Here is a 20,169-nt window from a genome sequence, read left to right on the forward strand (position 1 = left end):
GATTCCCATTATTTAATCTAATAATAATAATAATAATATAGTTTGCATTATACAATCTATTTTATTACTTATAAATTTATGTAAAAAATTGATGATTCCCATAATTTAATATAATAATAATAATAATAATAATAATAATAATAATAATAACAAAAAATAAATAAAAATTTAAAAAATTAGATTGAGCTCGAGCTCAAAATTACAGAATCGAGCTCGACAAAAATGGTCGAGCTCGACTCATTGACAGTCCTACCTCAACCCATTGAACATGCTTCTTATCTAGGTGTGCTAGGGACTGGCTCTATGATTTCAGGTTATCCCGACAAGTTGACAACTTCCTCAACGGCTCCTTTGGCTATGGCCAACCATAGGCCTTGACTACCCCTCCTGTGCCACCTGTTCACAATCAGATTCTTGGAGCCAGCGAGCTTTGAATCTCTAAGGTTGGGACTGTTGACCACTCTATATCGGAGTACTAGTTGTGGAAATGAAAATTGGAGTGTGGTCGAAGTACGTTGAATCCAAATGAGAAACATAGGTGTCCAAGAAAAGCTAAGACCAAAAGTGATTGCCACAAGGCCAATCAAGGCCGACTCGAATTGTGCCCGGGGCTATTTGGTTGTTACACCATGTGAAATCTAAACCTACACAATCCAAATCATGAAGCCCAACTGCTTTAATGTAACATCCCAAGATTTTAATACATAATTGTGGGTCTAATTTGTAAGTATTAAAAAATTTGAATTAATTGATAACTAAATAGTAAAATTTTAGGGACTAAGATGAAGCTTCATAAAATTTTTAGGGTAACTAAAAACTTGGGGGCTAAATTATAATTTTGTGAAAAGTTATAAAAATCAATAAATAATATAAGACTTTATTAAAAAGAAATAATAAATGAGGAAGCACTTTAGTTGGGCACATATGCCTCAAAAGGAATGTTTCACCACTTTTAACATATATAATAACAATAACAATAATAATAAAAACTTTATCCTTAATGCAATTTAGAACACAATACAAAGGCGTTTCTTCTTTACGTCAACTGTTCGACTCCATCGAAATACGTAAGTAATTAATATTTAAAATTATTAATTAATTCATATAATTATATTATTTAGTTAGTGTATTATTAAATATTTAATAAAAAATTTTATAAGTTTCAGTAATTATAAACTAGTGATTGATTAAATGTCTCAATTGAATTAGGAATGCTATGATTAATAAATTAAATTACTTAATTTATTAAATTTAATCATTTCTATAGTTGATTTGTTCAATTTGTTCGAATTAATTAATCAGATATTTAATTATATGGATAGGTGTTTAATTAGTTTCTATAATAGTGAAAAACTGATGAAAAATAGATTGTAATATTAATACAATTATACTTGAGAAATATTATAAAATTATATTTGAAAAAATATTATACTTAACGAAAAGGAATACAAGAGTTTTGAGATAATTTAATCCAAAATTGCTAGAGGATGATAGCTAATTTTTTTCTAGCAGGTAGGGTACATCAAGCTACTATGTTTTTAATATATTATTATTTAATATAATAATTAAAAGTATAATATCAATACATATATGCTTTTTTAAGAAAAGCAAAATTATAGAACTATATATATAAATAATCATATTAAGCATATATTTTACTAATATATATTTAATTCTTTTTTCCTTTTAAAGGGTTTTTTTACGAAGGGGAAGACAAATTGAACTTATTATAATTTTAGTCATGTGAGTATATGGATATCGGTGTTTTGGCCCTTTAAGAAAATAGAACTTGTAGTTTGATTCATTATTTTTTAGATTTTGCAATTTGAGATATATTTACTGAAAAGTTCTAAATATATCGAAATTAGCACATGCAATGATGCAAGTCAGTTGACGATTTAAATTTAAGAACACACGTGACTTCACAGATGGTTTTGAATCAATTTTTAAACTTTTCGAAAGAAATGTTGTCAAATCGCTAAATTTACAAAAATAGTGGATAAAATTGCAAGTTTTAGTTGTTAAAGGATCAAAATGCCAAACACCAATAACTAAAGGATCAAAATTGCAATAAAGCATTACAAATTTTATTTTTCTTCGGGTAAAAGTAATTTTCATTAAGTAAAAAATGTATAATAGTATAATACAACTTGTTTAATTTAAGCGGTCCCCTCGACAGGCCAAAAAATCCGCCATAAGCGGTAAAATGCACAAGTGCTAATAGCAGTAGGTAATTCTACACTAAGAATCCTCTACTGTACGTCTCGAACCATCAGCGCACCCACAGTGCGTGTATCTCTTTGTACTCCATCAAATCGCCTAATATTGCGCTCACGCCAGATATGATACACACACGAGGCCAAAAGAGCGCGATAGGCCGTAGAAACATAGTATTTGCCTCTTCATATGGGAGCAGTCCATAAAACGTCAGTAGCCCAAGCTCGGTTTAGCCAATCAAATCAAAGTGTGCATCGAATCACCGTCAAACAGCCACGTAAATAAGTTTAACGAAAGAAAAGACTCATCAGCACAATCAAAACAAATTACTTGATTTTGTTTTATTTACTTGATTAATATATAAAAAGGAAAAAGAAACAGAAGGCCGAATGTTATCCCAGTGCCTCACAGTCACACCTCAATTTTCAACACGCGCGCACACACATACCTACTTTCCATGGCGGACCAAACCACCCCTAGCGCCACCGTCTCCGCAAACTCAGCGCCGCCGTGTCCACTCCCACTGATCCCGAACCTCCCAGACGACATTTCACTTCAAATTCTTGCTAGAGTACCCCGCTTCCACCACCCCTTCCTGTCTCTTGTTTCAAAGACGTGGCGCTACACTGTAAATTCCCCCGAGTTCTTCCACACTCGATCCCTCCTCCGCACAGCCCAATCCTCTCTCTACCTTAGTCTCCGAATCGACTCTTCTTTCCACTGGTACGCCGAACAAAATCCACAAAACTCTAAACGTCCCCTAATTGTCCTCCCCTCTATCCCCCAGCACCCAGTCGGGTCTTCAATCTTGGCCCTTGGCCCGAAAATCTACGTCATCGGTGGCTCGAATAATGATATTCCGTCAAATAATGTGTGGGTATTTGATTGTAGGTTTAATAAGTGGGAAATGGGGCCTAAAATGAGGGTAGCTAGGGAATTTTCTGCAGCAGGGGAATGTGATGGCAAGATATATGTAATTGGTGGATGTAATGTGGATAATTGGACCCGTTCGATTAACTGGGCTGAGGTTTTGGACCCGAAGACTGGGGTGTGGGCTGCGATTCCGAGTGCAATTGAGCTGAGGGACAAATGGATGCATGCGAGCGCGATGATTGGGAGTAAGTTTTATGCAATGGCAGATAGGGGTGGGGTGGTTTACGATGTTGGATGTGGGCAGTGGGGGAGTGTGCCTAAGAGGTTGGATTTGGGGTGGAGGGGTCGGGCTGCGGTGGTGGACAAAGTGTTGTATTGTTATGATTACTTGGGGAAGATTCGGGGTTATGATGTGGGGGAGGATGTGTGGAAGGAGTTGAGAGGGGTGGATAAAGGGTTGCCGAAGTTTTTGTGTAGCTCGACAATGGTGAATTTGGATGGGAAGTTGTGTGTGGTGTGGGAAGGGAAAGGAAATGGGAAGGAGGTGGACATTATGTGTGCCGAGATTGAGGTCAAAAGGGATGTGGATGGAGGGTTGAGCGGGACCATTTTGAGGTTGGATGTAATTTTGGTGGTTCCTAAAGGGGCATCAATTTCACATTGTTTGGCAGTTGAATTTTGATGTGTTGGTGCAGTTCTGAGGGACAGATACCAGGAGGTATTAACTTTGAGTTTTGGCATTCTTGCGCTGTTTTTGCATTTAATTTTTCATTTCTATATTTTTTATTTGCATTTAATAATGATTCCATGTTGTGGAATCCAGAATATTCAGTGTGGCATGATTTTGAAGACTAGTTTAAGTTAGTGTCATATTTTTTGTTAGTTTGCTGATTCTTTCAGCTTGATCAAGTCTCTATACGGACGGACGCAAGATGAGTATATAACTTGCTTAAATTTTTAGACTGAAAATGGTGTTGGACATGAACTCGTTAAATTTGTATCTCACTTCGTGGGAACTCCATTGAGGTTGCTTATAGGCTTAGTTTCATTATGGATCAGTCCTTCCGTATGAAGTTAATCATTCTGTGTGTGCTAACTAAATAAGATGTTTTGTCTTCAAGAAAGAAGAAAAAAATGTTTTTAAGCTCAAAGTTAGGTTACTAATCATTCATTTCTTTGTTAGTTGAACTTCAATGATGGTTGAATTATTCTACAGACTTTTTGTTCTTAATTAGAAAATTAGCCGTCCAGCATTTCCTTCCCTGCAAGTAAAAATCTTAACATGTTTTGGCAAACCAAAACATCTAAATTTCATTTCTTGCTTCTTTTTGTAAATCTTCTGTGTTTCTTGCTTAAAAGTTGAACAAAACAACTGCATTCATAGTGGATCTGACTCACTCTATGCTAAGTTCATGTGTATATTATATATACACATGTCAGCTGCTCGTAGTTCTTCATGCCCGACCCGGCCGACGCATGGACCAAACCTGGCCTGAACACATAGGCGATAGTTTGTGCAGGGCGCTTTACACAGTATCTATTCCCTCAGGAGCTTTGCTTTCCTTTTTAAACCAAAGGGATCGGAAACCTCTTCATTGCAGAGTCTTCTGGAAACCCTATGTTCAACCATAAGAAGGAAGAACCTAATAAATAAAAACATAACTAATTGAGAAAATACTTTTGGGTTAACCTTGCTTACTTTCTACCAATTATTATGGCTCAAAGAGTTTTACCTGGGGTTTGCCGCCATTTGTTATTTTGCTTTAAGTTTTAGTGCATGAATTGTAACTCAGAAATTTTACTTCATTGATTGTCTTAGTTGTATAATAGGATTTTATTAATTTTTTATTATATCTCAATTCTGGAGGTAGGGTGTCATATTTTATATGTACAAAGATGAAAGCTGGATAGCAACATATCAATTGAACTTCTATTAGGTGATTGATATCCCGAGAGAAGTTGCAGATTGTCATACTATTGGGAAAAGGATGGTATTGTTTCTCTGTTCAAGCGGACAAAGGTTATGAATAAGTTGAACTATTTCTCCATTCTTTGGAATTTGTTGATAAATGTTAAGAGATGGGGTGGAGCTGGAAGATGCTTTTCCTAAAATTATTAACCATCTTGCTCTCTGCATTAGAATGCATCACAGACTTGAATAGTTTAGAGTTGTTGGGTTTTGTTCATATAGACAATCATGCTAAAGTTACTTCTCTATTTATGCATTGTTTGCGTATTTTGATGCATATAAAGTTTTTGTTTTCAGAATACAATCATATGCCTTACAAGAACACTCCTGGAGTTGTAAGGTTGCTGAAGTCCAAGCTGCAGAACCGGGTTAGGAATGACAATCCAGCAATACACCATATACCATTCACTCTCTCTTCCTCTACATGCATCATTCAACTGAATGCCATCATAAAAATGGGCTTGCATTATTGAAAGATGCTTATACTATGCAGTCAGATTGCTCCATTTGAATGAATAATTATAGAATGTTGTAATTGCAGTATTAAGATTCTTGTAGATGAGTAAACAGCTAGGCTTGACAACTGTTGATTTATCTTTTTAGTTGGTCCTGATCCACTGGCTTCTATATTTCTGTTTCCTGCTTGTGGTGATGAGTATTCTACCAAGAATATTCACAATGAACCTTCAATTGTATCCTTGTGCTTGTGCATAAAAATGGAATTCAATAAGACACCTTGGTTGAGATAGTCTTACCGACCCATCAGTCTCTTTGCATTTTTCACTAGAGTTCAGTTCGAGTCAATTACTTCTGCACTTTGTTGAGGTGCTAAAGCTTACAACTTCAATTGTTTGTGGTTACTGCCGACAGAGAAACCAGGATTACCCCAGGTTGGCTACGCTACAGAATCAGGTCTGTACAATTTTGGATCTGAATCTGATTATGTTGGACTGATTGCCATTTGCAACTGAAGTAGGAAATGAATAAATCAACTACAACTATGCTGCAGAATGTGATCTTATTATATGGTTTCTCGCAGACCAACATTAGGACAGGATAAGTACTTGTGCAGTTTTTGCAGTAAACTCTTGTTTTATCACTGGATCGATTTTCTTCGTATTTGTCGGTAACTTCTATAAACAAGTGCAGTTGTATGATAGCTGATGAAATCTGGAATGAGATCTCAGTAATATCTATAAGCATGACGTTGTGAATTCACATCCCGTCATGTGTTATATCTTCTATCACATATATGCTTACCATATAAATGGTCATTGTAATTTGCTGGAAATTGCAGGATGTATTAAAAAATTCTGATTGGTATATAGATGGAACAACATCAAAGCTAGAGCAACAATGGGACTACAAGTTGAATAAACAAAAATAGCAGATACAATGTTCGGTTACATAAAATTACAAAAGAGAAGCCCCAAGATCCAGATGAACTCAAAGCATCTGTCATACAATGATACAACATTTACAGTAGATTATTACACTTAATTGACAACCCCCACATCTTTCACATTATTCGTCTCGCAGCTGGAAAATCGAAATGCAGCACTCAACTTATGGAATTTGATGGAATTGAAAGAATTGAATAATGTTCATTCCTTATCTCTTCAAGAAATTCTCAATTTGTAGAAGCACCTGCACATGTGTTCGTTAAATTAGCCATACTCATCGAACAAATACGTGTTTGAGAACTTATAAAATGTTTCAAATAAATTTAACGAAACACCCTCTAAGTCTAAGAATAATGATATTGACACCTCTCCAGCTCCTACCCTCCCCACACCCACACCGAATCGCTAAATCCCCGTTTACTTGGAGTTATTAAGGCTGAATAAGATTAATTATACATATGCTAGTAGGCCATTCACATGGCGGAATGGTGGCCCGGGCTTAGAGGTGAAGCCGGCTACTAAATACCGTGGAACTTGAATAACTCAACCCAAAACCAAAGTCTGGATAAGGACTTAAAAAGTCCGTTTTGTCCTCACCCTATTTTCTACACCCCCACTCCAATAGGATCAGTTTTATTAAACCGAAATAATATACCAATGTAAACGATCTATAATTAATCCCGGATTTTCTTTATCATACATTTAATTCAGATTTACCATGTCACCCATTTATTCCTATACACAAAGTAGACAGTGCCTAAGAAAATCTATTAATGTACAGTATGATAGCAGCAAGCTTCGGTGTAGTTTTAAAAATTTGAGGGGTTTTTTCAATATGACCAAATCTCATGGGTCTTTGGGTAAATGTAAGTTAAATCTAAAGAACCAAATTGTTCATGAAGACTAGATAAAGAATAGCAGACGGACCTCAAGTGCAATTACAGTTGGTGTGAGATTACATACATCTTCCAATCCAAGTTTGGCCGCAATATCTGTTATAAGGGAATACATTTATCGTTGAATATGATTCCAAAAATGTACATTTTTATAGCACATTTTTATGCTTAAGCAGAATTGAGGGGGGTGGGGCGGGGAAGGGAAAAATATCAAACACGGAAGAAGAAAGCATAGAAAAGGTACGTGAAATTGAAACCATACCTTCAAGAGAAACTCTGACATCAGCATTCTTATATGCTTCACCCCTCTCTTCGAAAAGGTAAGTTAGTCGCTTCATGGTCTACAAAAACCCAAGACAGATAGCAAAAACAAGCACATAAAAATTGAGCTTTCTTAACTTGGAGTTTGGATTGTACAGCTCGTGCTTTCCTGAAGATTTCTCGTAACATTGACAAATTTAGTGAAGCTACCTTTGAATAAGGATCTCCGGATTCATGATGCAATAGGGGCCGGGAATTAGTTCCGACTGCTGTAATTCTCCGTGCTAAGGCTTCCAAAGGTACGTCTAGCCAAACACTGATACCCTTTTGCATGTATCTCCTAGTTCATCGAAAGCAATAACTAGTTAAACAACAATATAACAGATGGAGAAGTTGGCCATGCTGAAAACTGAAAGAACTTTATGTATTATTACCAATTGATTGACCGAACCACAGCGCCCCCACCCGTGGAGACAACTAATCGGTGCATCAGAGACAACTTGTGTAATACCTCAGTCTAAAGAGTCAAAAGAAGAGATGGGTGTAAATATTTTTGGGTTACATTTTGGCAGCATAACTCAAGAAGGCATTTTTCCTTTTCTCGCTAAAACATTCTCACAATCCATGCAAAGCAAGACAGGAAACATTCAAAGGAAATTAGATACATCATCAAGTTGTCACTAAAAGAGAAATCTCCAGTCTTTTCGTGTTAGGTCCTGGAAATGACAAGTCCAACAAAAAAAGAACTGATCAGTTCTCACTAACCTCATTATCTCTGAAGAAGTTCTCGCCATATAACTTAAATATTTCAGCCACAGTACTTCCACCAACAGCCTCCTCTATCAGCGTGTCACTGAAACATTCACAAGTAACATGATCTATAATTTGTTAGAATGAGGTAAAACATGGGTGTTGTGTGCAATTTGCAAAATGTGGAGCTAAAGTAACAAAAACAAATTATTAACAAGTCTTGGTACGGGTTAAAACCAGTCACCAATAGTTAATCTTATAACCTCATTTAGTCTTTCCAAAATAATTCATTTTTCCCTGCAAGAAACACAAGTGATATTTGGGGCTAACCAGTCACAAAATGAATATTCCAGGGTTTCCGACAAAACTTTGCCCACTGTTGTTTTTCCAGATCCCATCATTCCTTTAACATACAGAAACGGAGTTAAAATGCAGATGACCATAAACAACTGATAGAATGATTCAAGAAAACTGACATTGGTACCCACCAACTAGATATATACACCGTCCGTTTAGATATGGTTCAATCTCCTCTGATTTATTCTGCAATAGCATCCACAAGGAGTGAAAAGCTGACTTCAATGGTTCAAATACTTGGGAACATCCCACATATCCCAATACACCATTTTAGAGATAGACAAGGCAAGGCAACCTCCTGCTAGAAAGATTTCACATTAGGAACATTAGTTAAATGAAGAGAATGTCAAGAACTTACTTTTATGATCTTTGATTCATCAGAAGATGCTGCATAACTTCCAGACTCCAGTACGAAAGCTGAAAAAAAAAAAGAGAAAACAGAAGGGTCTTAGTGCCAACGGGTAACCGGCAAGTTTATTCACTAAGTTCTTTCCTTTGATTGGTTGACCATGCCGAAAAACAAAATCCTAAATAAATAGAGTACAAGCCTCTCTTCCCCCTTGCGCCATCCCCAACATCCTCCCACCAGCCGCTAAACCCCAACATCCTCCAGCAAGCCCCTATACCGACAGACACACACACACACAGAGAGACAGACGGAGAGACGCAATGTCATAGATAGATGTTCTCATACAACTTGAATAAGCTGAATCAATGATAAATGAAAATGTTGAACTGTGAAAAATTGCATAAATGACTGCACAAGTGTTGTTCACAGTTCCACGAGATAATTTGAGGTCACAGCTGTGTGTGGACAATACGTTGTACCATATTGTTCACATGTCCAACATAAGAGAAAAGTGGGCCACCAAATTAACTTCACTTGTTAACTTCTGCAGTGCATATAAATGAACTGAAAACATGGACAGAAGGAGTCCATTATAGCAATGGAACAACAAAACAGACAATAAAAATGGAAGATACGTTTGTTTCCCCAGTCCAAAAATGAGTTAACACTCCCAATGAATAGTGCAAATAAATTCCCAGAACATTGTGCGCACAAAAATATTGATTTCTTTCATGTGACGATCTAACGGGTGATGCAGAACAAGCATTATATTGGGCTTTTGGACATTTACTTTTGTATCAAGAGGGTTGTAAAGAGGTTAACACTTTACGGTGGTATTGCTCCAATATCCATCTGAAACACCCAACCGCGGTTCACATAACGTCATAACTACGGCAATGATCAAATAATTTAGCAGTTCAAACGGATCAATTAACAATCTTCTGATGGAAAATAGCTCAAGTCAGATAATGAAACTACTAACAAGCATCCACCTTGATCAGCTCTGAATATTAAACTAGATAAGCTTTACATATGATTAGAAAGGGAGAGAAGGAAAAACAAAGCTCAGAACCAACATAAAGAGAGTAATCCATTCACAGCATTAAACATAATTGCCTCTACTTACTACCTGGACTGCTTTCAGAAGAACACGAGATCTTTAAAACTGCAGGCCCATGGAATCTTCCTCTTTTAGTTAGCAGATTACAAGAAGCAGGTACTCGGTACAACCGTTGTTCCCCATATTTCTGAAAAAACTGCAAAGAACTGTTCGGTTTTCTTGCAATCTTCTCTGGGTTTATCCAATTGGGCAATTGCACGCCTCGGGAAACTTTTGCCTCCATGTTATATCACCCCCCCTCTCTTCCAATAGACTCAGACTACATTTCCAAGCAAGTAATCATTAAAAAGATAAATCAATGGTAACAAAAATTAAGTCACTGACAAAAAAGTCTCAGGCAACATATTCTGCAAGGAAAACAAATTTGAGCAGAAAATCTATCTTTCCCCCCACCCCACCAACCCTCCCGTCCACCAAACCCAGGAGAAAATGGGAAAATGCTAAAAGACCGCAGCTTTTATATCCTATTCTACTCTTACTCATGAAAACGCCAAGAATTCACACCTAACATATCTAATGCTTCCGAAAAACCAAAAAAAATAAAGAAAACAGATCAACAGAACAAACCCAGATATAGAGGGGGGGAAAGAAGAGCACACATGCCAAACAAATACAATAACTTCAATACACCAACTCGCTTAAACCAGGGTCAATATTTTCCAATTTTTAAGCATAATTATGAGTGAAAAACAAGAGAATCAAACTGAGAATTAAGCACGAACAATCTTCTTGCTTACCGTTCAAAGACGGTGGTTGTTGAAGTGGGAATTGGGTTAGGTGGACCTTTGAGACCTCTCAACTTCAAAATGGAGTAGTATTTATACAAGCCTGAAAAAAAACTCCCGTGTGCGTTTGGTTGGTGATGCAATGAGAAAGTTGAATGGGGTTAAGGTTGTTGGAAATGACGGAAACCGACGATTATACGTGGTCTATGGTCTTTTAATCTAACGCAATTGACCCCTGGTGAAATATGTAAATTTAAAAAAGACCCCAAGTAATATTAATATTCTTTAATTCTCCCAGTACTTTTAAAAATACTACCTCCCCGTATTTATACCTCTGAAGCCATGTTTACAAGCTCAAATTGGATTGAATTGGATTAGAATGATATCATATTAACTTGGATACTATTTTTGGCCCATTTGGTGGGTATTGTGAAAACACTCGTCATTAACATTCAAAAATTCTAACAAGAAACTGATAAATTTCAACAAGTGACTCAAAAAAGCATTTAAAATTTAGAATCTCAAATGAGTCAATTGGCGTCATTTGTCAGTCGGTTGAATCTCATGGTAAGTCACCCTCTCAATCTGTTGTTAATTCTTAATAAAATATTAGTCTCATTGCTTTGTGCAGAGAAAAAGAGTTGGAAATGGAAAATATCATTAAGCGTGGGCACACGCAGGAGGGCAAAACAGAGAACGAAAATTCTGTTGAGCATGGCCGCGCACAGCAGGACAAACAGAGAAGGAACTCGAAATCCTCCAAAATAAGCCAAAAAACCCAACCAAATCTGCAAGAACACTCCTAAGGTTCTAGAGACCAAACCACCCTTCCCGGAAAGGTTTGCCAAGTCCAAGAAGGAGGAAGAGGAGATGGAGATCCTTGAAACTTTAAGCAAAGTTGAGGTAAATATCCTCTTGTTCGATGCAATTAAATAAATACATCACTATACAAAGTTTCTCAAGGAGTTGTGCACCAACAAATCCAAATTGAGAGGTAATGAAAAGGTAAGTGTGGAAGAAAATGTATTCGCCATTTTCAAAGAAAACTACCTCCTAAATACAAAGATCCGGGTACGTTTTCTATCCCTCGTAAACTTAGAAAGATTGGAATAGAAAAAAACTTGTGTGATTTTGGTGCTTCGATTAATGTTATGCCTCTTACTATCTATGAATCTTGGATGTTGGCCCATTGAAAGACACAAGTGTTATGATTCAACTTGTCGATCCCTTCGTGGTTTATCCTGGAGGAGTTCTTGATGATACACTTATGCAAATTAATAAATTGATTTTGGATTTTTATGTACTTGATATGATGAAGGATAATTCTCTTACTTCCACATCCATCTTGCTAGGAAGACCATTCCTTAAAACGTCTAAAATTAAAATTGATGTTGATGCTGGAATTTACTCTATGAAATTTGATAATGAGGTTATGAGTTTTAGCATTGGTGGTACCACACAAAATTTTAATGATATGCATTTTGTCTTTCTCATGGATTTTAATAATCCTTTGGTGCGAGAAAATGCTATGTTCGATGATGGGGGAGCTTTAAGATGACCTCGATGCCAAGAACTCATAAGAACAAAGTCTTTCATGACAAAAAAAGTTTGAGAAAGAAGTCATCCATGGACCGCCAAGTTCTCTTAAACTCACACCAGCATTGGGTGCATTACATAGAAGAATTAGATTTAGAGTGTCCAACTTATTTGAATCTAGGCACAACAATATCTAACTAAAGACGCTTCTTGGGAGGCAACCATACATTTTTTCGCTTTTCTTTCTAAATTTTCTTCTCATCTATTTCTCATTAGTGTTGTGGTATCACTAATATTGGATTTTTGCAGATTGAGATAAGCATAAAATAATATTATAGTTAGGGTGCACGCCTAAATCAGCATTCTAATTTATTTTTGACAGATTTATCACCTTTAGTTAGGTGTGTCCACGCCTAATTCAGCAATTTATTATGTCAAAAGAACATTTAGTTGGGCGTGCCCACGCCTAACTCCTAGATCTAATCTGTCAGCAAAACACACACTCACACACACCCACGCTTTTATTCTCTTTTCCTTTCTACTTATATTTTACAAAACATAAAAAATAAAAATGCACTCCTATCAAATACCCCGACACTTTACCCTTTGCTCGTCCTTGAGCAAAATTAAGATCAAACAGCTCAAGGGTTTCTTTTCGACTTCATGATATCAAAACAAAGGTGCCCAAGCAAAGATCTAGTAGAATTTTCAAAGAATATGCATCTCATTATAACAACAACTTAACATGTTTCAAATAAGTTTTTCACACAATGATTTTTATCAAAAACCAACACAAGAAATTAGTGGACTATTCTCTCAATGCTTTCCAATCCCTAGTGTTTATGGTTAGGTGTTTCGCCTTAAATGCTTACTCTGAAAATACTTTACCATAGACTTGATTATACACCATATCTCCAACACTTATAGATATTCACACACTTGAATCAAGAGGCTCTGATTTTTATTGTAATGGGGCTTTGGTTTAGGAGTAGGAATTTTTAGGTAAATGAGGTAAAAACCAAGTGACGTAGAATAGATTACCAAGCAATAGATATAAGAATTTCAGACTCTCAAAATTAATTCATTTAATGTTATAATTTTATGTCCCCTTTTTAATAACTTGAACTATGCCTTGCTTTAGAGAGAGAAGTGTTCTTTTTCTTCATTTTCTGGTGTTTCTTGATTTTTTTTCTCTTTTTTTTGGCATTTATCTTTTTCTTCTTTTTTCCAGAGCATTCTTTTTTCTTTTTTCATTTTTGCCATGTTTTTCCCTCTTTCTTTGTCTATCTTGCAGTAAGGCATAGAACAAGATCACCATATGATAAATTAGCTCACAAACTTCTTAGCACAAAATATGATCACAATAGACGAGATATCCCCACACTTTATGTGAAACCCCATACTTACATCCTTGTTTCTTTGATGCTCTACTAGATCTGGGCAAGGTCAAACAGGGAGTAATAAAAAGATGGTAGAGCTTGTTCATAATTGAGGTTGCATGACAAGAAATTAAGGTTTATATGGCTCAAATGGACTTATTAAGGAAAAATGCATGTGGGTGGTCTTTTTAAGTGAGGTTTCTATCCTAGTGATTTTATTACTTTCAAGTGCATGCATAGTATTGTGGCCTTCAAAGCAAGTTCTAGGAAGACAAAATTATGAAGCATTTTCTCTCGAGAGAAGAAACAAAATGTAGTATTTTATGAGTGTATTGGCTCAAAATTCCTATCAAGGTAAGTTATGTCCACTAAATTCACATGTAATGCTTTCGAATCAAATCATCTTTATAAAAATAAATTTTCAACCATAAATTGTTCTAAGCATGAACACATATTCTCATCACATATCAGCAAATTTATTGCTTTGACACCCCATATCGTCAATCATGAAGTGAAAAATTCAGAAAAATTCAAAATTTTTCATCAATCCATTAGCACACCCGACCTCTTAGTCAATGCAATCAAACACCAATCAACATAGCAAGATTTATCCCTCCATTTAAAACAAACATTGTCCTCAATGTGAAAATGAGAGATAATTCATCACCAAGCACAAAAATCTAAGGAGAAAAAATAAGAGAAACTTCCCTGAGTGTGTTTTTTGTCAATTTACCCTCGAGTGCGCGGTAGGTGTGTGGAGTTGAGGTGGGTATCTTTTTCTCCGAATTGCTGCAAAAGAGTGGAAGAGATTAGTGTAAGAATTTGATGAGTGTGGAATCCACAAAAATGTTATCCTACTAAAACTTGTGAAACTAGTGAGTAGGGTCGAATTTACAGAGATTGATTTTAAATTAATTCCTTCACATAAAAATAAAAGTAAAAGAAAGGGGTTTTTGTTTAAAATCTAAATCTAGAAAACAAAATACAAGGGGAATAAATATGAGAAGAAAGATTTCTAGTCAAAGACATGATTATGCTTGATTCAACTGTTGATCATAGATGCAAATATGATAATCATTCATAATAAATAAATTGGCCATGATTTTATTACTTTGTCATTAGTCGAGGAACGTCCGTTGACTAATTCTCTAATCAGTAAATAACCTTTGGAACGTATTCAAAATTTAATTTACCAACAACATTAAGAACTAGAAAGGCATAATTCTAACTAATAGATTTCTACGAGGATTTATTTAAGTTAGATTGTACATTCCCACAACACAATCAACCACTACGACATGATAAACTATGATGTCTTACCACTAGTTATTGAACTAAACAAAAAATTATGGATTTGCAAGTTCAATTGGTTAGGAAAATATTCTTAACAATGAATATCGATACCTAGTATTCATAAATCAAATTATTTGTGAGAAAAAAACACAAAGAATAATACAAACACCCATATGAATGAAAGTAGAAAGTACGAATTACATCTCACAACATATTGGAATCAAGCATTCACTATATCTTTAACTAGAAATAAAAGATCTAGCCTAGCATGCTCATGGAAGAACACATAAAAGAAGAAGAGAAAATATTATAAAATGAAAAAACGCAGAGAAATAAAAGATCCAAAGATCCAAGATCAAATATGTCCATATGGTGAATCACTTCTTTATACTAACTAGTTACCTATTCCTATTAGAACTTAAAAAGATAGATTCCTAATAAAAATAAAAGACCTATGAAATTGAAACTATTATCTTAAAGAGTTTCCTTCAGTAAGGAGAGCTTTCAATCAACAACAACCTTCCTTTTTCTCTTGCTTTCCTGCACATTTAGGCATGGGCACACCTAACCGGTCATTTTAATCTGTCAAGATATTGATTGTGGCCTCTCTTTTCCTCTTTCGTTCTACCAATTTCTTGTAAGCTAATTCTACAATATAGCACTTGATTAGGAGTATTTTAGGCTCAAAAGAATTATATACCATATGATGAAAGACAACTTAACAAGCTTCGGACATGTTTTTCACAAGATCATTTTCATCAAAAAAATCAAGCATGGAGAATTAGTGGAATATTCTCTCATATCTTCAACTCTCTCAAGTGTTTTTGGCCAAGTATTTTGTTCAAATGCTTTCTATGCTTCACCATAGGTTATAGATGTGCACATACTTGAGTCAAAAGGTCTTTTATTATAGTTGTAATGGGGTTTTGGTTTAGGGGTAGGAATTTTCAGGATAAATGAGGTAAAAATCCAAGTAAACTAAAAAAGAGCACCAAGTAATAGATGTAACAATTCAAGCCTCTCAAAATTGATTCATCTACTGCTCTAATTCCGTGCCCCACTTTTTATGGCTTGAACTCTGTCTTGCTTTCCTTGATTGTTTTTCTTTTTCTTTGCCATTTTTCTTTTCTTTTCTTTTCTTTTTTTTTCGCAAGCCTTTTTTTTTTTTTGCCATGCTTTTCTCTCTTTCTTCGTCTTTCTTGCAATCAGGCATCGAATAAGGTAATGATATGACATATTAGCTCTCGTACTTTCTTAGCATTAAATATGATCACAATAGATGAGACATCCCCACACTTATGTTAGAACACATACTTAGAATACATCCTCTTTTTCTTGATGCTCTGTTCATAATTGAGGTTGCATGATAAGAAATTAAGGCTTATAAAGCTCAAATGGGCTTACTAAGGAAAAATGCATGTGGGTGGTGTTTTTAAGCCAAAGGATTTTTATCCTAGTAATGTGGCATGCATAGTAATGTGGCATCGACCTGATTCAAAGCAAGTTCTAGGAAGACAAAATCATGAAACATCATCTCTCTAAAGAAGAAAAAAATGTAGTAGTTTATGAGAGTATGGGCTCAAAATTCCTCTCAAGGCAGGTACCAACTTCTCATGTACAATTTTCAAGTCAAATCATCATTTTACAAGAGCAAGTTCTTAACCGTAAGTTGTCTAAAATCATAGGTGAACATTCTATCACGCATCACCAAATTATTGCTTAAACATCCTAAATCTTTGATCATGAAGCGAACATGAAGATAAATTCCACAAAACTGGGTTCTCACATAGTCATCCAACAAACATAGAAGAGACAAGCAACAACCAATCAACAAAAAATCAATATTCAAGAGAGCAAACTCCAACCATTAATCCATAAAGAATCAAATTTCTAAGCAAAGCAATCAAGATCCCTCATCCACTTAAATCCTCATTGCCCCCAATGTGGTTAGCATGCATCTCTAGGTCGATACAAAAAGAGGAGAAAGGAAAGAGAATGCCCATGAATTCATATATCAAGGCTAGTGGTCAAGAGGTTAGTTGATAGGAATATCGAGGGCGTCCAACAAGCAAAAGAAATTCAAGATCCAATGGACCAAGATTTAACCATTGGAAGTGGGCCAATGACAAGAGAAAGGTTGAAGAGAATGCAAGAAGTAATTCAAGCCCAATCCAACTTAGTCCTTGCTAATGGGATCAAGTCACAATCGGAGGCCCAACATGTGAGCTTAATTTCATTAATTCAAGCCCAAGGAAGCCCACAATAGGAGCCCAACTCGTCCAAGTGCAGCCATGTGGTCAAAAGAGACCTTTCAACTACATTCAAAGTGCATTTATACACCAATTCTCGGATTCACATGGTCATGCATGGGTTTTACTCGGTTATGACCAAGAATGCATAGTTTTTAGTTATTTTTGACCAAGTATTGAATGTACGTCCACCAAGGAGTCACTTGGGGATATGAAAGGTTAATTTGGAAGTGTTTTAGGCCTATAAAAGGCACATACCAGCCATGCATGCGGGACACAATGGAAATATTCAAGAATTGATCTAGTTTATAAAAAATATTGAGTGTTCTCTTACTTTGGAGAGTTATACACTTGTTTTAGCTTTTGTGAAACCTTTGCTTTGTCAATCTAGTCTATTAGATTGGTGATTCAAATTCACATAGCCTCCAATTCGTGCTCGACCCAAGTGTGTCGTTGTGTGGATTGGTTTACTCGTGCTCGTGGTTGGTTGAATGTTCTAAGTAGTAGGTCACGTTCATATAACGTGGTTGACTATTTACATTCCTCAAGTCATGAACCACTTTATCCATTTCTAGCCTACGCCGTAAAGATCGGGCCACCCATGGTCAATACCATATCATTAGTGGATGCCACAATGGTTGATGGTGGCTTTGAGAGAGTGATGGCAGGGCTTGGCTACTATTGGGAAGAAGAGGGTGTGTTTGGCTGCTGAAAAGGGAAAAGGGGTGAGGTGAGTATTTTTAGTTATTTTTTTATTTTAATAAAATAAATAAAAAAAATAACAAAAAAGAAAAGAAAGCATGTGAATGTGTGTGAGTGTGTGGTATTTCGAGAAATTAGGTGGATGAGTTAGGCGTGTCGGTGATAGATCTCTCTTGTTGACAGATTAGATGGCTGAATTTTAGGCATAGGCACGCCTAACCGAAGGTGATGAATCTGCCTTTTGACTAGATTGTTGAGTTAGGCGTGGGCATGAAAATCGAAAAATTATTTTATGTTCACCTCCACTTGCAAAAATCCAATATCTAATGCCACAACACTCATTAGAAATAAGAGGAGGGAAAGTGAGAAGCAGAAACAAAAAAAATGCATGGGTTGTCTCCCAAGAACCGCTTTTATTTCACATCTTTTTCTAGACGTTGTTGTGCTTCAACTTAAATAAGTTGGACATGCTCAATCCAATTCTTCTACGTAATGCACCCGGTGTTGGTGTGGATTTAGGAGAACTTGGCGATCCATAGATGACTTCTTCCTCGAACTTATTTTTTTATGAAAGACTTTGTTCCTGTAAGTTCTGGGGCTCGAGGGGTGAGGCTTTTATTAATTGTCATCTTAAATACTTCCCCACCGTTGAACATACCATTTTCTCGCACCAAGGGATCAATAAAATCCATGACAAAAACATAATACAAATCATTAAAATTTTGTGTAGTACCACCAATGCTAAAACTCAACCTCATTATCAAATTCCATAGAGAGAATTCTGGCATCAACATCAATGAGTTCCATGGAACTTATCATACAACATGTCCTTCAACTCCATGAGTTCCTTCCTCTTGGTCGCGTACCTCCTGATCCTTTGCAACTAACTTCCAATAACTTTGGTCTTGGGCACGTAACAATTCATATTGCTCCTTCAACTCCCGTACTTGAGCCTTTGCTGCCTTGGCTTTCTCTCCATTTTAGAAGTTTGCTCACAAAAAAATGCAGCTTGGAGAGTCATATAATGTAGAACCTGGCTCGCCTAGTAACATTGAAGGTAACAAGTCATTATAAAAAGAATAAGATAGAGCAAAAGAATGAACTGAAGAAATCCTTACACCCATGAGCAACTTGGCTCTATGAGATTCCATCTGAGGAAGAGGACTCAATGAAAGTTTCATTTGATCTATGGAAAGGAGAATCCTATGGTATAAGTTAAAGGAGACGCTACCTATCACAGAACTCAAGATAAAAGAAATTTCATATACATTCCAATTTGGGCGAAGAATAGGAGCAGGATTCTTAGGCTCCGAAAAAGAATCCTTGATAGCCAACCAAGTCTCTCTCATTCCCTTGAGTAGACCTTCCAACATTTTTAGATGCCTCTTCATAGGCCCATACTTTTCCACATGGACAAAAACAAAGCTCTCTTCCAACTCAGCGATTATCTAGGGCTTTAGATGAGGAGCGATCTTTGCCTTCCCGTTTCCACCTTTTGAAGTCCTGCTAATCTTCTTAGCAGGAGCAGTCACTTTTGGCTCAAAAGGGGAAACTCACTTGGCAGCTAAAGCACTAAGAGGAAGATCATCACCATCCTCGTCTTCCTTATCGGAGTCATCTGCACCTATCAGCTTTCTTTTGCGACTGGTATAGATGCGAACAGTTGGGGAACCTCTTTTCTCACCTTTTGAAGCAACTTCTATAGGAGTAAGAACAACAGCAAGAGCGTCTGATGAGGTAGGAAAAGAATCAAACAAGATAACACCATCAAAATCATTCAAACTTTGAGAAATACCTTCTAAAGAAGAAAGTACCCTCACAGAAACAAGAGCATCAGCAACGGGCGAGATGAATAAGCACCTTGAGAGGAATATGTTTGTTAACGGTAGCGCATACCTATTTGAAGGCTACGAGAAATCATCACTATATTTGCTGAAACAAGTAAACTAAAGGGCAGTGGACAGGGTGTAAAACTCAAATCAATACCAGGAAAACAGAGAAGAAAATATACCTAGATACGAGGCATCCAAGCTAAATGAGGTTGGGAATAAGCCAACAACGGAAAATATTTGTTCAATCATGATAACTCT

At 36.2% G+C, this 20,169-nt stretch overlaps 2 protein-coding genes across 3 annotated transcripts; one reads left to right on the forward strand and one right to left on the reverse strand.

Moving 5' to 3' along the window:
- Window positions 1-2,593: 2,593 nt before the first annotated feature.
- On the forward strand, window positions 2,594-5,807 carry SKIP6 (SKP1 interacting partner 6). The gene is made up of 2 exons (XM_011101791.3): window positions 2,594-3,808; window positions 5,357-5,807. Exon 1 carries the CDS (start codon window positions 2,675-2,677, stop codon window positions 3,770-3,772), a length of 1,098 nt encoding a protein of 365 aa, XP_011100093.1. The 5' UTR covers window positions 2,594-2,674; the 3' UTR covers window positions 3,773-3,808; window positions 5,357-5,807.
- A 598-nt stretch (window positions 5,808-6,405) lies between these two features.
- Window positions 6,406-11,129, reverse strand: SK1 (shikimate kinase 1). 2 transcript variants are annotated; one of them, XM_011101789.3, is made up of 11 exons: window positions 10,933-11,120; window positions 10,205-10,454; window positions 9,085-9,143; window positions 8,858-8,912; window positions 8,700-8,772; window positions 8,385-8,472; window positions 8,054-8,136; window positions 7,830-7,959; window positions 7,621-7,699; window positions 7,390-7,454; window positions 6,406-6,706 (listed from the first exon to the last, which is right to left on the reverse strand). In XM_011101789.3, the coding sequence occupies exons 2-11, from the start codon at window positions 10,416-10,418 to the stop codon at window positions 6,671-6,673; spliced, it is 882 nt and encodes a 293-aa protein (XP_011100091.1). In that variant the 5' UTR covers window positions 10,419-10,454; window positions 10,933-11,120; the 3' UTR covers window positions 6,406-6,670. The 2 variants fall into 2 exon arrangements, with proteins under 2 accessions (XP_011100091.1, XP_088740472.1); XM_088884346.1 differs by lacking the exon at window positions 7,390-7,454 and having other exon boundaries at window positions 10,933-11,129.
- Between the last annotated feature and the right edge of the window lie 9,040 nt (window positions 11,130-20,169).

This window comes from Sesamum indicum, linkage group LG9 (assembly GCF_026168435.1).
Source record: "Sesamum indicum cultivar Baizhima isolate 11 linkage group LG9, ASM2616843v1, whole genome shotgun sequence".
Classification (NCBI taxonomy): domain Eukaryota; kingdom Viridiplantae; phylum Streptophyta; class Magnoliopsida; order Lamiales; family Pedaliaceae; genus Sesamum; species Sesamum indicum.

Coding starts and splice junctions, on each gene's coding strand:
- SKIP6 (XM_011101791.3), top strand. CDS start 2,675: ATGGCGGACCAAACCACCCCTAGCGCCACCGTCTCCGCAAACTCAGCG.
- SK1 (XM_011101789.3), bottom strand. CDS start 10,418: ATGGAGGCAAAAGTTTCCCGAGGCGTGCAATTGCCCAATTGGATAAAC. Junction 8,473..8,699: donor GAATATTCATTTTGTGACTG/GTTAGCCCCAAA, acceptor TGAATGTTTCAG/TGACACGCTGATAGAGGAGG. Junction 7,700..7,829: donor CCGGAGATCCTTATTCAAAG/GTAGCTTCACTA, acceptor GGGTTTTTGTAG/ACCATGAAGCGACTAACTTA.